General features: G+C 44.3%; 1 protein-coding gene across 2 annotated transcripts in view; it reads right to left on the reverse strand.

The window, feature by feature from the left end:
* Positions 1-6,756, reverse strand: part of LOC145346441 (upstream-binding protein 1-like) — an 87,737-nt gene extending 80,981 nt beyond the window's left edge. Inside the window, exon 1 of one of the 2 annotated variants that reach the window (XM_080193676.1) lies at positions 6,223-6,756. In XM_080193676.1, coding sequence (XP_080049802.1) covers positions 6,223-6,335 — 113 coding nt within the window. In that variant the 5' untranslated portion in view covers positions 6,336-6,756. The remainder of the gene's footprint in view (positions 1-6,222) is intronic. The other variant, XM_080193677.1, reaches the window with a different exon arrangement.
* Positions 6,757-11,439: the final 4,683 nt, after the last annotated feature.

Genomic DNA, 11,439 nt, shown 5'->3' on the forward strand with positions numbered 1-11,439 from the left:
AAGGTGATAGTGGTAGGGGATGGGAGGGTCCAAGGCATTGACAGGAGGTTCTGTGGGCAGAGGCGTGACTCCAGGAAGGTGGTCTGCCTCCCTAGAGCAGGGGTACAGGACGTAACAGAAAGGGTAGAGGGAATTTTGAAAGGGGAGGGGACCCAGGCAGAGGTAATAATACACATAGGGGAGGGGGACATAGGAAGGAGGAGTAGGGTAGATGTCCGTAGGCAATTTAGGGAGTTGGGGTCCAAACTGAAGAGCAGGACCTCCAGGGTGGCATTCTCTGGGTTGCTGCCTAGTACCAACAGGGCTAGGAATGACGAGATCATTCAGCTGAATGCATGGTTGAGGGATTGGTTTAGGGTAGAGGGCTTTACTTTTGTAGACCACTGGGAGGTATTTATGAGAGAAGGGCAACTGTACAGGAGGGGTGGAGAGAATTTGAATGGGAGGGGAACGAGTGTCTTAGCAGGGAGGTTAGCTGGTGTGTTTAGGAATGGTTTAAACTAATAGGGAGGGGGGGTGGGGATGTGGCTGGGAGAGAGTTGGGTGAAAGGAAAATTATCAGGGAGAAGGAGGTTCCGAGGGACACTGGTGGGTTGAACTGTGTCTGTTTCAATGCGAGGAGTGTGACAGGAAAAACGGATGAGCTTAGGGCCTTGATGTTTGTGAGGAAGTTAGATGTAGTGGCTGTAACGGAGACGTGGTTACGTGAAGGGCAGGACTGGCAGCTGAATGTTCCTGGGTATAAGTGTTTTAGGTGTGACAGAGGAGGGTTGAGGAGAGGTGGAGGGGTGGCACTGTTAGTAAAGGAAAACATCACAGTAGTGCAGAGGGAGGACAATATGGAAGAGTTAGGGATTGAGTTGCTGTGGGTGGAGTTGAGGAATAAAAAGGGAGAGATTACGATGCTAGGGGTATACTATAGGCCACCCAACAGCCCGAGGTCAGTGGAGGAAGCCATTTGCAGGGGCATTTTGGATAGGTGCAGGAAGAATAGGGTGGTTGTAGTGGGTGACTTTAATCTTCCTGGAGTGGATTGGAGGGGGCCTAGAGCTGGGGGTACGGAGGGAGAGGAGTTTGTAAAATGTGTTTTGGAAGGGTCCCTAGAGCAGTATGTAACTAGCCCGACTAGGGAAGGGGCTATACTGGATTTAGTGTTGGGTAATGAGCTGGGGCAGGTGGTTGAGGTAGGCGAACATGTGGCTAACAGTGACCACAAGTCCGTCTACTTTAGGATAAAAATGGAAAGGGATGAGTGCCGGCCAAACGGGAGGGTGCTGAACTGGGGGAAGGCGCGCTATAGCCGGATTAGGAGGGAGCTGAAGGACACTGATTGGGAGGGACTATTAGCTGGCAAATCCACAGTTGGCAAGTGGGAGGCTTTTAAGGGCAAACTGAAAATGTTGCAGGAGAGGCATGTTCCGGTTAAGCGGAAGGATGGGAAAGGTAGGATTAGAGAGCCGTGGATTACAGGGGGTATCGAAGACTTGGCAAGGAAGAAGAGGGAGGCGTACGTTAGGTCGAAACAACTGGGTACGGAGAGTGCACTGGAGGAATATAGAGATAGTAGGAGGGAGCTAAAAAGGGGAGTTAGAAGGGCGAAGAGAGGGCATGAAATGGCTTTGGCTGATAGGATTAAGGAAAATCCAAAGGCATTTTATTCCTATATTAGGAGCAAGAGAGTAGTTAGAGGGAAAATTGGTCCTCTTAGGGACAAAAGTGGGGAGTTATGTATTGAGTCAGAGGGAATGGGGGAGATCCTGAATGAATACTTTGCGTCGGTATTCACGAAGGAGAGGGGTTCGGTGTTGTGCAGTGTCTTGGAGGGAGCTGTGGATCAGTGGCAGGAAACATCTATTACGAGGGAGGAAGTGCTAGGGCTTTTAGGTAGCGTAAGGACGGATAAAGTTCCAGGGCCTGATGGTATTTACCCCAGGCTGCTTAGGGAGGTGAAAGATGAACGATGAAATTGCTGGGCCTCTGGCGCAAATCTTTGTCTCTTCTTTGGACACAGGTGAGGTCCCAGAAGACTGGAGGGTAGCAAATGTGGTACCGCTGTTTAAAAAAGTTAGTAGGGCTAACCCTGGAAATTATAGACCGGTGAGTTTGACATCAGTGGTAGGGAAATTAATGGAAAAAATACTTAGGGGTAGGATGTATGAGCATTTGGAGCGTTGCGATCTGATTAGGGATACGCAACATGGCTTTGTTAGAGGGAGGTCTTGCCTTATGAATCTGGTAGAATTCTTTGAGGAGGTGACAAAAACGGTTGACGATGGGAGAGCCGTCGATGTCATCTATATGGATTTCAGTAAGGCGTTTGACAAAGTCCCTCATGGTAGGCTGGTAGAAAAGGTTAAGGCGCATGGGATACAAGGACATGTAGCTAGGTGGATTGAGAACTGGCTGGGCAATAGGAAACAGAGGGTAGTTGTTGAGAGGACCTTTTCGGGCTGGAGGCCAGTGACCAGTGGTGTGCCGCAGGGCTCAGTACTGGGACTTCTCCTCTTTGTAGTATACATAAACGACTTGGAAGAGAGCGTACGTGGTGTGATCAGCAAGTTTGCGGATGATACCAAGATGGCAGTGTTGGCGGATACTGAGGTGGAATGTCAGGTGATACAGCAGGATATTGATAGGTTGGTACATTGGGCAGATAGGTGGCAGATGGAATTTAATCCTGACAAATGCGAGGTGATGCATTTTGGAAGGAATAATGCAGAGAGGAGCTACGTGATAAAAGGTAGACCGATTAGGAGTATAGAAATACAGAGGGACCTGGGAGTGCAGGTTCACAAGTCTATGAAGGTTGCGACACAAGTGGAGAAGGTTGTGAGGAAAGCTTATGGAATGCTAGCCTTTATAGGAAGGGGTATAGAGTATAGGAGCTGTTGTCTAATGCTTCAGTTGTACAGAACGTTGGTTAGACCGCATTTGGAGTACTGCGTCCAGTTCTGGTCACCTTACTACCGGAAGGACGTGGAGACTCTGGAGAGGGTGCAGAGGAGGTTTACCAGGATGTTGCCTGGCATGGAAGGACTGAGTTACAAGGAAAGGTTGGAGAAACTGGGACTTTTCTCCTTGGAAAGACAGAGATTGAGGGGAGACATGATAGAGGTATATAAGATACTGAAGGGAATAGATAGAGTCAATAGTGAGAGGCTGCTCCCTAGACTGGGTACAATTACGAGAGGTCATGATCTAAGGGTGAGGGGGGAGAAGTATAATTTGGATGTGAGAGGAAGGTTCTTCACGCAGGGTCGTGGGGGTATGGAACGCGCTACCGAGTAGGGTGGTGGAGGCAGGAACATTGGACTTGTTTAAGGTTTACTTAGATAGACACATGAGCGAAACAAGGATGGAGGGTTATAGTAGGGGGTATTAAATAGGGTCAGAGCCTCGGGAGACACCAGAAATGCAGACTTATATGTTAACATTTTTGTCTTTTTATTCCGCAGGTGGAGGTCCACCTTGTTGTCAAACAAGGGGCATGCACACAGTGGGTCGTGCGTGGGCTGCTCTTGGAGGTTCTGGGAGTGGCCTAGTACTTCGTGCCAGTGTGTGTGCTTGATCCTGGACCGGTAGACGGGCGCCGCAACAGCTCTGTGACTAGCACTGCTAGCTGTGCAGATACATGGATTTGGGCCTGTGTCTGTAGGAGCTTGCGCATTCTCCCTGTGGTTGCGTGGGTTTCCTCCAGGCGCTCCGGTTTCCTCCCACACCCCAAAGATGTGCTCTTAGGCTGATTGGTTTACCAAATTGACACTATTCTCCCCTGAATCTGGCTAAGTTAGGGGTTCCACTCGCAGACACGTAGGGCAGGGTAGGTGTAGGAGGAAGCGGCGGCGCGGGCTCGTTGGGCCGAAGGGCCTGTTTCCCATGCTGGGTTGTTCTTTGTATATCATTTGCATGGCATAGTGTTGAATGGATTCTAACTAGTGTTTCTTTCACTCATCCAAAAACCTTCAGTCCAACTATTTTTATTTGTTAATTCACAACTTTGTATAATTATCATGAATAATTTTCAGGTGAACCCAAATTTGATGCATTCACGACCTTCATAATTTCATATAGATGACATCAAACCCAATTTTCACTGACAAAAGCAAAATACTGCAGATGCTGGAAATCAAATAAAAACAGAAAATGCTGGAAATACTCAGATCAGGCATCAGTGGAGAGAGAAACAGAATTAATGGACAGAATTTCCCCAAAAAGTTTCCAAGTGTCATAACAACAAGAGAGCAGGAATGAGTGCCCCCTCATAGCTCCAGCCCCTTGGTACGCCCCCAGCACATTTATGGTGCATAACCAGGGTGCCAGGTGGGCACTGCCCAGCCATGTGTGTGCTTCAATGGCGTCTGATCCCCTGCGACGTGGCCATGATTCCTGATTTCTACTACTGCAGGCCAGCATGATTCTCGCCAGCAAGGTGGGAAGCATCTGAGAGAGGGGAATTATTTGAAAACAGGCTGAGAAATTGGAAATTGAGGCTTTTCTTGACAGTAAATACAGATCAATAAGTGGTGGGGAGATTCATAAGCAGGTCTCAGTAGGACATGGTCTTGGCTACAGTACAAGCAGAGTTTGAATGACCTCAAGCTTATCGAAGGCAGAATGTGAGACAGGCCAGGGTGCCTGAATAATCAAGTCTTGGAGAACAAAGGCATAATTAGGATTTCAACAATAGATAATCTGAGGCCATGTCCCAAGTCATGCTAGGTATGGATAGGCAAACTTAGTGATGATGCAGATGTGTGGATGAAACCTCACCTCCAAGTCAAACATAAGACCAAGGATACAAAGTCTTGTTCGTTATTGTTTGACAAGGGAACAGAGTTGGTGCCTGTAACCAAAAACAACAGCTTACGTCCCCAGTATTTAATTGGGGATCATTTAATAGCCCAAATACAAACTAATCTGCTCCACAACTTCCAGCTAACTTTGTGGCCAATCACTGGAAATGTTTTTATTAACTTAGAAATCATACTTCACAAAACTGTTAAAATCACTATACGCCAAATCAGGAACTCTGTTTCACAATGTCAAAACATTAACAACACCATTGCCTAGAACATGTGATTGTAAAATGCTGGCAACTCTGACCACGGTAAGGTCTCTGATAATACCAAGATAAAAAAATTCAATAGTTGCAACATTAATAATCAAAACAAAAAGTATATAAAAACGTGACAATTCCATATCTGCTAATAAATGATCTGACACCTATTTTCAGTCTTGTGTTCTACCGTAAAAATAAATTGTTTAAATACATTAAAGAATCTAAACCTTCTCTGGGTACACTCACTTTTGATGAGAACCTTAAAACCAGTGTTGTTATTACATTAACTTACTAGTATCAACAAACTGTATTTAATTATGCTTTATTGTACTTGCATCTTATTAAGTCTGAGAAATGCCTTGGGACACTATTCTACATCAAAAGCATGACATAATGGAAATTGTCGGTGTGATGCTCTTAATACATTACCAAAATCGTTTCCACCATTAGACTTGTAGCATCCTCTATTTACACATCTTGAAATGCTCTCAAAAGATATACAGAATGGCAAAATCACTGCAGTATAATTAGACATTAAAATTTCATGTTTTGTTACACTTCACTGAATTTCGTGAGGCAATACTAAACATAACAACTGAATTTCGAGCTTTGCATTGCAAATAGAAAGGCAGGGAGGAACAGGCACAAGGTAGAAACTGGCATGGTCAAAAATAAATAGGGAAACCTTTTCAGCTTTAAAAAACCATTATGCCTTAAATAATAATTACTTTACTTTCTATTGACGTTGAGTAATCTTTTGTGTATTACCAGCAGTTTCTTTTTTAACAAAAACAATCCTTTTCAGGAAGGACAGTGATGATGATTTAAATTTGCAATCCAACCGATTCTAAACCCAATTTTAGTTAATCAACAACCAATGTGAATATTAGCACATCGAAGTTGACTTCCTGTAAAGAATCGACATAAAAAAGGCCCATGAAACAACCAGCAATCCAATGAAATCAACATACAAGGAACACCCCAACATAGATTCAACATCGACATTGCTGAAAAGCAGACCCGTGTGGCAAAGGAGGCTTAAATTTCCCAATTCCAGTCGTAATCTTATTCTTGCTGTGGAACAAAGACATTGAGATCCAGGAGATAACTCCACTCTACGCGAAGCCCCCCCAATCCAATCCTCTGGGCCCTTCACCTCTCACCTCATGCTGTAAGCACCAGAGCCGAGCTCCTGGCCGATCCCGGACAAACTGGAGTCGAAATCGTGTACAAGCCCGGACTCGATGGCCTCATCCATCTTCAGCACCCAGGCCATGGTCAGTGAGGATGGCAGAGGCCGGACGAGCCCCGGCCTTGCCAGTGGGGGTAAGGGGAGTGAGTGGGCGCTTGCAGACGGCGGAGCGCTCTCTCTCCACCCCCCTAACCCCCCCGGAGCACTTGCTCGGAAGCGGCCTGTCCTCGCTCTCTCGCTGTCACGCTCTCTCCCCCCGTAGCCGACTCACTGGGCCATGGCGACACCTCCGATCCAGAACCAGCTGCTGCCGATCTCCTCCCTTCGGTCGCAGTTGCGAGGGCAGGAGCAAACTTCAGTTTGTCCGAAAACTCACTCACGCACGATCCGGCCAATTGCTAAGGCTGTTGCTGCTGCCTCCTCCGCTCCGCTCTCTCACCAGCTCCGGCACAAACATGGCCGCCTTTCTCTTTCTCTCTCACCTCCGATGAACCGACCCGGCAACAGCGTCACCACGCAAAACAACGTAACCACGCAATATAACCTCACCGCGTAAAATAACGTCACCATGCGGGCAACAAGCCTGCTGCCAACGCCAATCTGGGCATGCGCATACTGCTGTGTTGTCGTTTGTGGGAGACACATTGCCCACAGTGAGCCGATTCCGAATCCACCTGGGGATAGTTGCAATTGCATTTCCAGCTCCCAGCTCCCCGCTCCCCGGTGCTTGTTTCGCCGGACTCATCTTTAAACACCAACAGGCAGTCAAGTTATGGAATACAGAGAATTACAAACCTGCTGCTTTGACAGGCCGCTTTATTAGAAGTAAACTATTTTCCCAAATGAATGGGGGAGAGAGAGAGACAAATGTTAAGGAAGCCAAATGGGATAAAGAAAACTGGAGCTTCTGTTTGCTGTGGGCGTGTAATTTGCAATCACCGAGCATGCGCATTACGACACGTTGCCTCTCCCAAGATGGCGGCCGCGCATTCAACTGCGCATGTGCGGTGTTGGTGGTCAATGCTGCCGGAAATGGTGCTGCAGGGTCGTTTTGCAAATTGTACTCAGCATTAACTCTCTCCGTATATGCTACCAGATCTGAGTTCTTTTCCCCAGCATTTTGTGTTTATATTTCAGATTTTTACATTTTTATTTTGGACTGTGCAGATCTGTTTATCAGGTGTGAATAAACCATTAAGGATGACCTATGACATGGGCTCATGACAATTGCGGCGCAGTCAGGGAACTCCACAAGCATCTGAAAAAAAAATGAAAACTCATCAACTCTGTTTATTGTTCACAGATGCTACCAGATCTCTGTATATTTCCAGCATTTTTTATTTGAGCTAGAAATACCGCAGTGAATACCCCATCTTCTGACTCTCCAAAGCCTGTCCACCATCTACCATGCACAAGCCAGGAGTATAATGGAATACCCCCACTTGAATGGATGCAGCTCTAACCATACTCAAGAAGCCATTGAAGGACAAAACAGCTCACTTGATAGCCCACATCCAGTTCATCAACCACCACAAGACGTAGGAGTTGAATTTATTTTTGCCATATATAATTGATAATAATTGTAGTAATGAGCGTGTCTAAAAGGAGTGGTTATTAGTAATGCAAACCCCCCTGTGTCATAAGACAAACTCTTAAAACAAGAGATTTGTTATAAAAAAAATCAGATTTCTAACTTTTCAAACATTAACCAGTATAGATTGACAGTTGATTTCTCAACTTCATTGATGGCTCATGTACTCAGAACATTAAGGTATGGAAAGAGGCTATTTGGACTGTTGTCTGCACTGACTGAAAAAACATACCACCCACCTAATCCCATTTTCAGCATTTGACCGATCACCCTTTTGGTTACAGCACTTGAGGAGCATATCCAGACACTATTTCAGTTAGTTGATGATTTCTTCCTCTCCTATTGCAGGCAGTCAGTTCTAGACCCCTACCACTCTCTTAGCGAATAGATTTTTTCTTTATCTCCCCTTTAATTTTTCTACCAATCATTTTAAACCTGTGCCCTCTAGTCACTGACCTCTCTGTTTAAGTGATAGCCCTTTCCCATGCATTCTAGCCAGGCCCCTCTCAATTTTGTACATCTCAATCTATTCTCCCCTCAGCTTCCTTTGTTCCAAGGAGAACAACAACAGCCTATCCATTCCCACAGCTGCAATTTTCCAGTCCTGGCAACATTCTTATAAATTTCCTCTGTACACTCTCTCATACAAGTACATCCTTTGGTAATGAGATGACCAGAACTGCACACAGTACTCAAGATGTGGCCTAACTAATGATTTGTACAGTTCCAGCAAAACCTCCCTGCTCTTGTATTCTACAGTTTGGTTAATCAATTTCAGATTGCCAGGTCTTGAAATAGTTAAATAGAGCAAATGGATGTGTAGAATAACAATTACCAATGAGTGGAACATTTGTTCTATTGTAATCAAAATACAATACGTAATTCTACAGAACTCTTTATGCAGGGACATACCTCTAAATGTTGAGGCAGGAGGGGGAAATTAAAAAATAAAGATCAGGTTGGGAAATAAAGGCACACTAGAAAAGTGTTTTGGTATTGCTGAAAAATACATTTTGTAGAAGCTTTTTGTCCTGTACTCATCAGGTCAGTTGCAAGAATATCCAATATCAGGGGAAACAAGAACTTCATACTGTATGAGAAGAGGCAGAGGGTATAAAGTTGTTTTACTTTTACTATATTGGTATTCTTGTGATTGTCCTGATGAGCGCAAGGCAAAAAGCTTCAGCAATACAGCAATACTTGAGTTCTGCACTTTTTTAGGGCACCTTTTTAAAAGCAAAGGTGAAGCAATTTGAATAGGAGGTGGCAGGATTGCAATGGCTAAGTGAGGGATCTTCAATATTGGAGTAAAAGTTAAGAAGCTTGGTTATTAGAAGAGACTTGCGAGATTTTGATAATTAGGTCAAAATTTTAAATCAACTCCCCAATATTTGTATAAAGGCAAAATTGTGCGCATGCTAGAATCAGAAATAAAATCAGAGAACGCTGGTCTCAGCAGGTCTGACAGCATCTGTGGAGAGGATGTCCCTTCCTATAATGTTCCGGTCAAGAGAAAAGAGGCGCTGGCACTCAAACCATCAGCTCATCCTCTCCAGGGTTACTTAGCTCTTTAATTAAATAGCCAAACATAGCTTCAGGTCCTTTCAGAACTGCTCGTCTCACTGGATCAGCAGCCATCTGGTCAAAGTGCGACGACTCAAGCAAAAAATGTTAGCAGGAAATCGTGATATTCCATAGATCTCTTCCGAGATTGAGAGAGGCTAGGCTTGGCTGAAAAATCAGTCTCTTACGATCGGCATATCCGAACTATACAAATAACGGATGGTCAGAGAGACTGCAACTTCGACTGGAATTGCAAGCCTGTGTAAATACATGAAAGTCGGGAAGATTCTCCCTAAAAAGTTGGGCTCGGTCAATTGACAATGTCAAAAGATTAATTAATAGATCGGACCATCCTGAGTCGAAGCATTAGCTCTTGTGCTCTCTCTCCACAGACGCTCAGATCTGCTGAGATTTTCCAACATTTTCTGTTGTTTTTTTTCATACTCGAGCATCCGCAGTAATTTGCTTTTACCTTAACTTTTTTTTTGTTAGCTAATGGTTTTGGGGTTACAAATGAAGATGAAGTTAAGAAAGCCGAAGTTTTGAATGACGAACAAGCCCAGTGAGCTAAATGCTGTTTAAATCACTAAGTAACTCTTGTTCTTATATACCTGCAAAAGGTCGCGTGTTTTAAATGGGCGTACAGGATGAAAATTCTGAGTAAAACTGGAAATGCTCCGAAGTTGGATTATTTCCTCCAACGTGAATCTGAGTGTGGCATATTTGTAAAAGTTCACATTTCACAGCGTAACTTCACAAAAAGTCGTAGAACGGATCTGACAAATTGTAACGAATTCGTTACAATATATTGGTGCACTAAAAAAGTCCTCGACCCGATTTTTTTCTGTTTGCGCTCTTGACAAACCAGGAGCCAATTATAACGAATTCGAGTACTTTTTTAGTGCACCAATACATATCTGGTCATGTGAAAAGCTGTTTGAGAGATGGGTGGAAAGGCTAGACTTAAGATTTGATTGTGGTTTCATCGAATAGTTGTTATAAAATTATGTCAATAACTACATCAGTAAACTTATGAAACTAATAATCCAAAGCAGTAAAGAATCGCTTTAAAAAAAAACCCATGCACAACAGGGCGTAACAAATGTGAAGTCTCAGTAGGAAATAGAAAATAAGGAACGGAAAGTCTCAATAGGTGTTCAAAATGATTTCAAATTAAATTGCTGGACTGTTCAAGATTGCATCCAGATTCTGAAAAATTCTGAGGACTTATTAAATGAATGAATTTGTTAATGATGTCTGAACCCGAAGAGGTCCAGCACTAAATTCGGATCCGATCGGCTGCCGTTGTTTGTAGAAATGCAATAATGAGCGAACTGGGAAGGACTGAATCACGTTAAAGTGACAACCTTGGGAGGAAGTGGAAAGCATTGCCCGCTCAGTTTTGCTCCACTTCCCTCCTTTGACTTAATAGTAAAAATCAATGTCGGCTTTCCCCCTGTAGAGGGACCCGTTACCGTAGGGTTCACAGATTTGCACTGTCCCCAGAACTGCCCTGTGTCTCCAGCCGCTTTGTTTTTTTTTTGAGGGGTATTTTGTTCCCAGTATCTCCCAAATTTTCATCATCCTAATTTGAACCTGTTTGCAAAACATTTACAGTATCTCGCAGAGAGGCAAAGTTAGTTGTGCTGTGGTTTTGCTTTCGGGGGAATGAAAGGGAACTGAAAATTTGCGTTGACAAGCCAGAAGACGTGACATTTCTGATGTAGATTGCCAGCGAGAGAGAGAGAAACTACAGTTTGAAGTCGTGAAGTTAAACGATGCTTGAGTGGAAGTTTGGTCAGAACTTCTAATAATGAAATACTTCCATTTTGCTTAAGCTCTGTAGAACAAGGTAAGTGATACAAATATGAGAAAGGACATTCTTACCGGAGGTAGCTATTGTTGCTGGAGTATTGATGATATTGTTCGGGCTGCGAATGCCAGAAGAGCATCTTGTGATGTGATCCAGAGTGTTCAGTAGAGTGGTCACTGAAACAAGAAAGTAGGAAAGCTCTTGAGATCGCTGATGGGTCC

Source organism: Carcharhinus amblyrhynchos, chromosome 8 (assembly GCF_965287045.1).
Source record: "Carcharhinus amblyrhynchos chromosome 8, sCarAmb.v2.hapA, whole genome shotgun sequence".
NCBI lineage: Eukaryota > Metazoa > Chordata > Chondrichthyes > Carcharhiniformes > Carcharhinidae > Carcharhinus > Carcharhinus amblyrhynchos.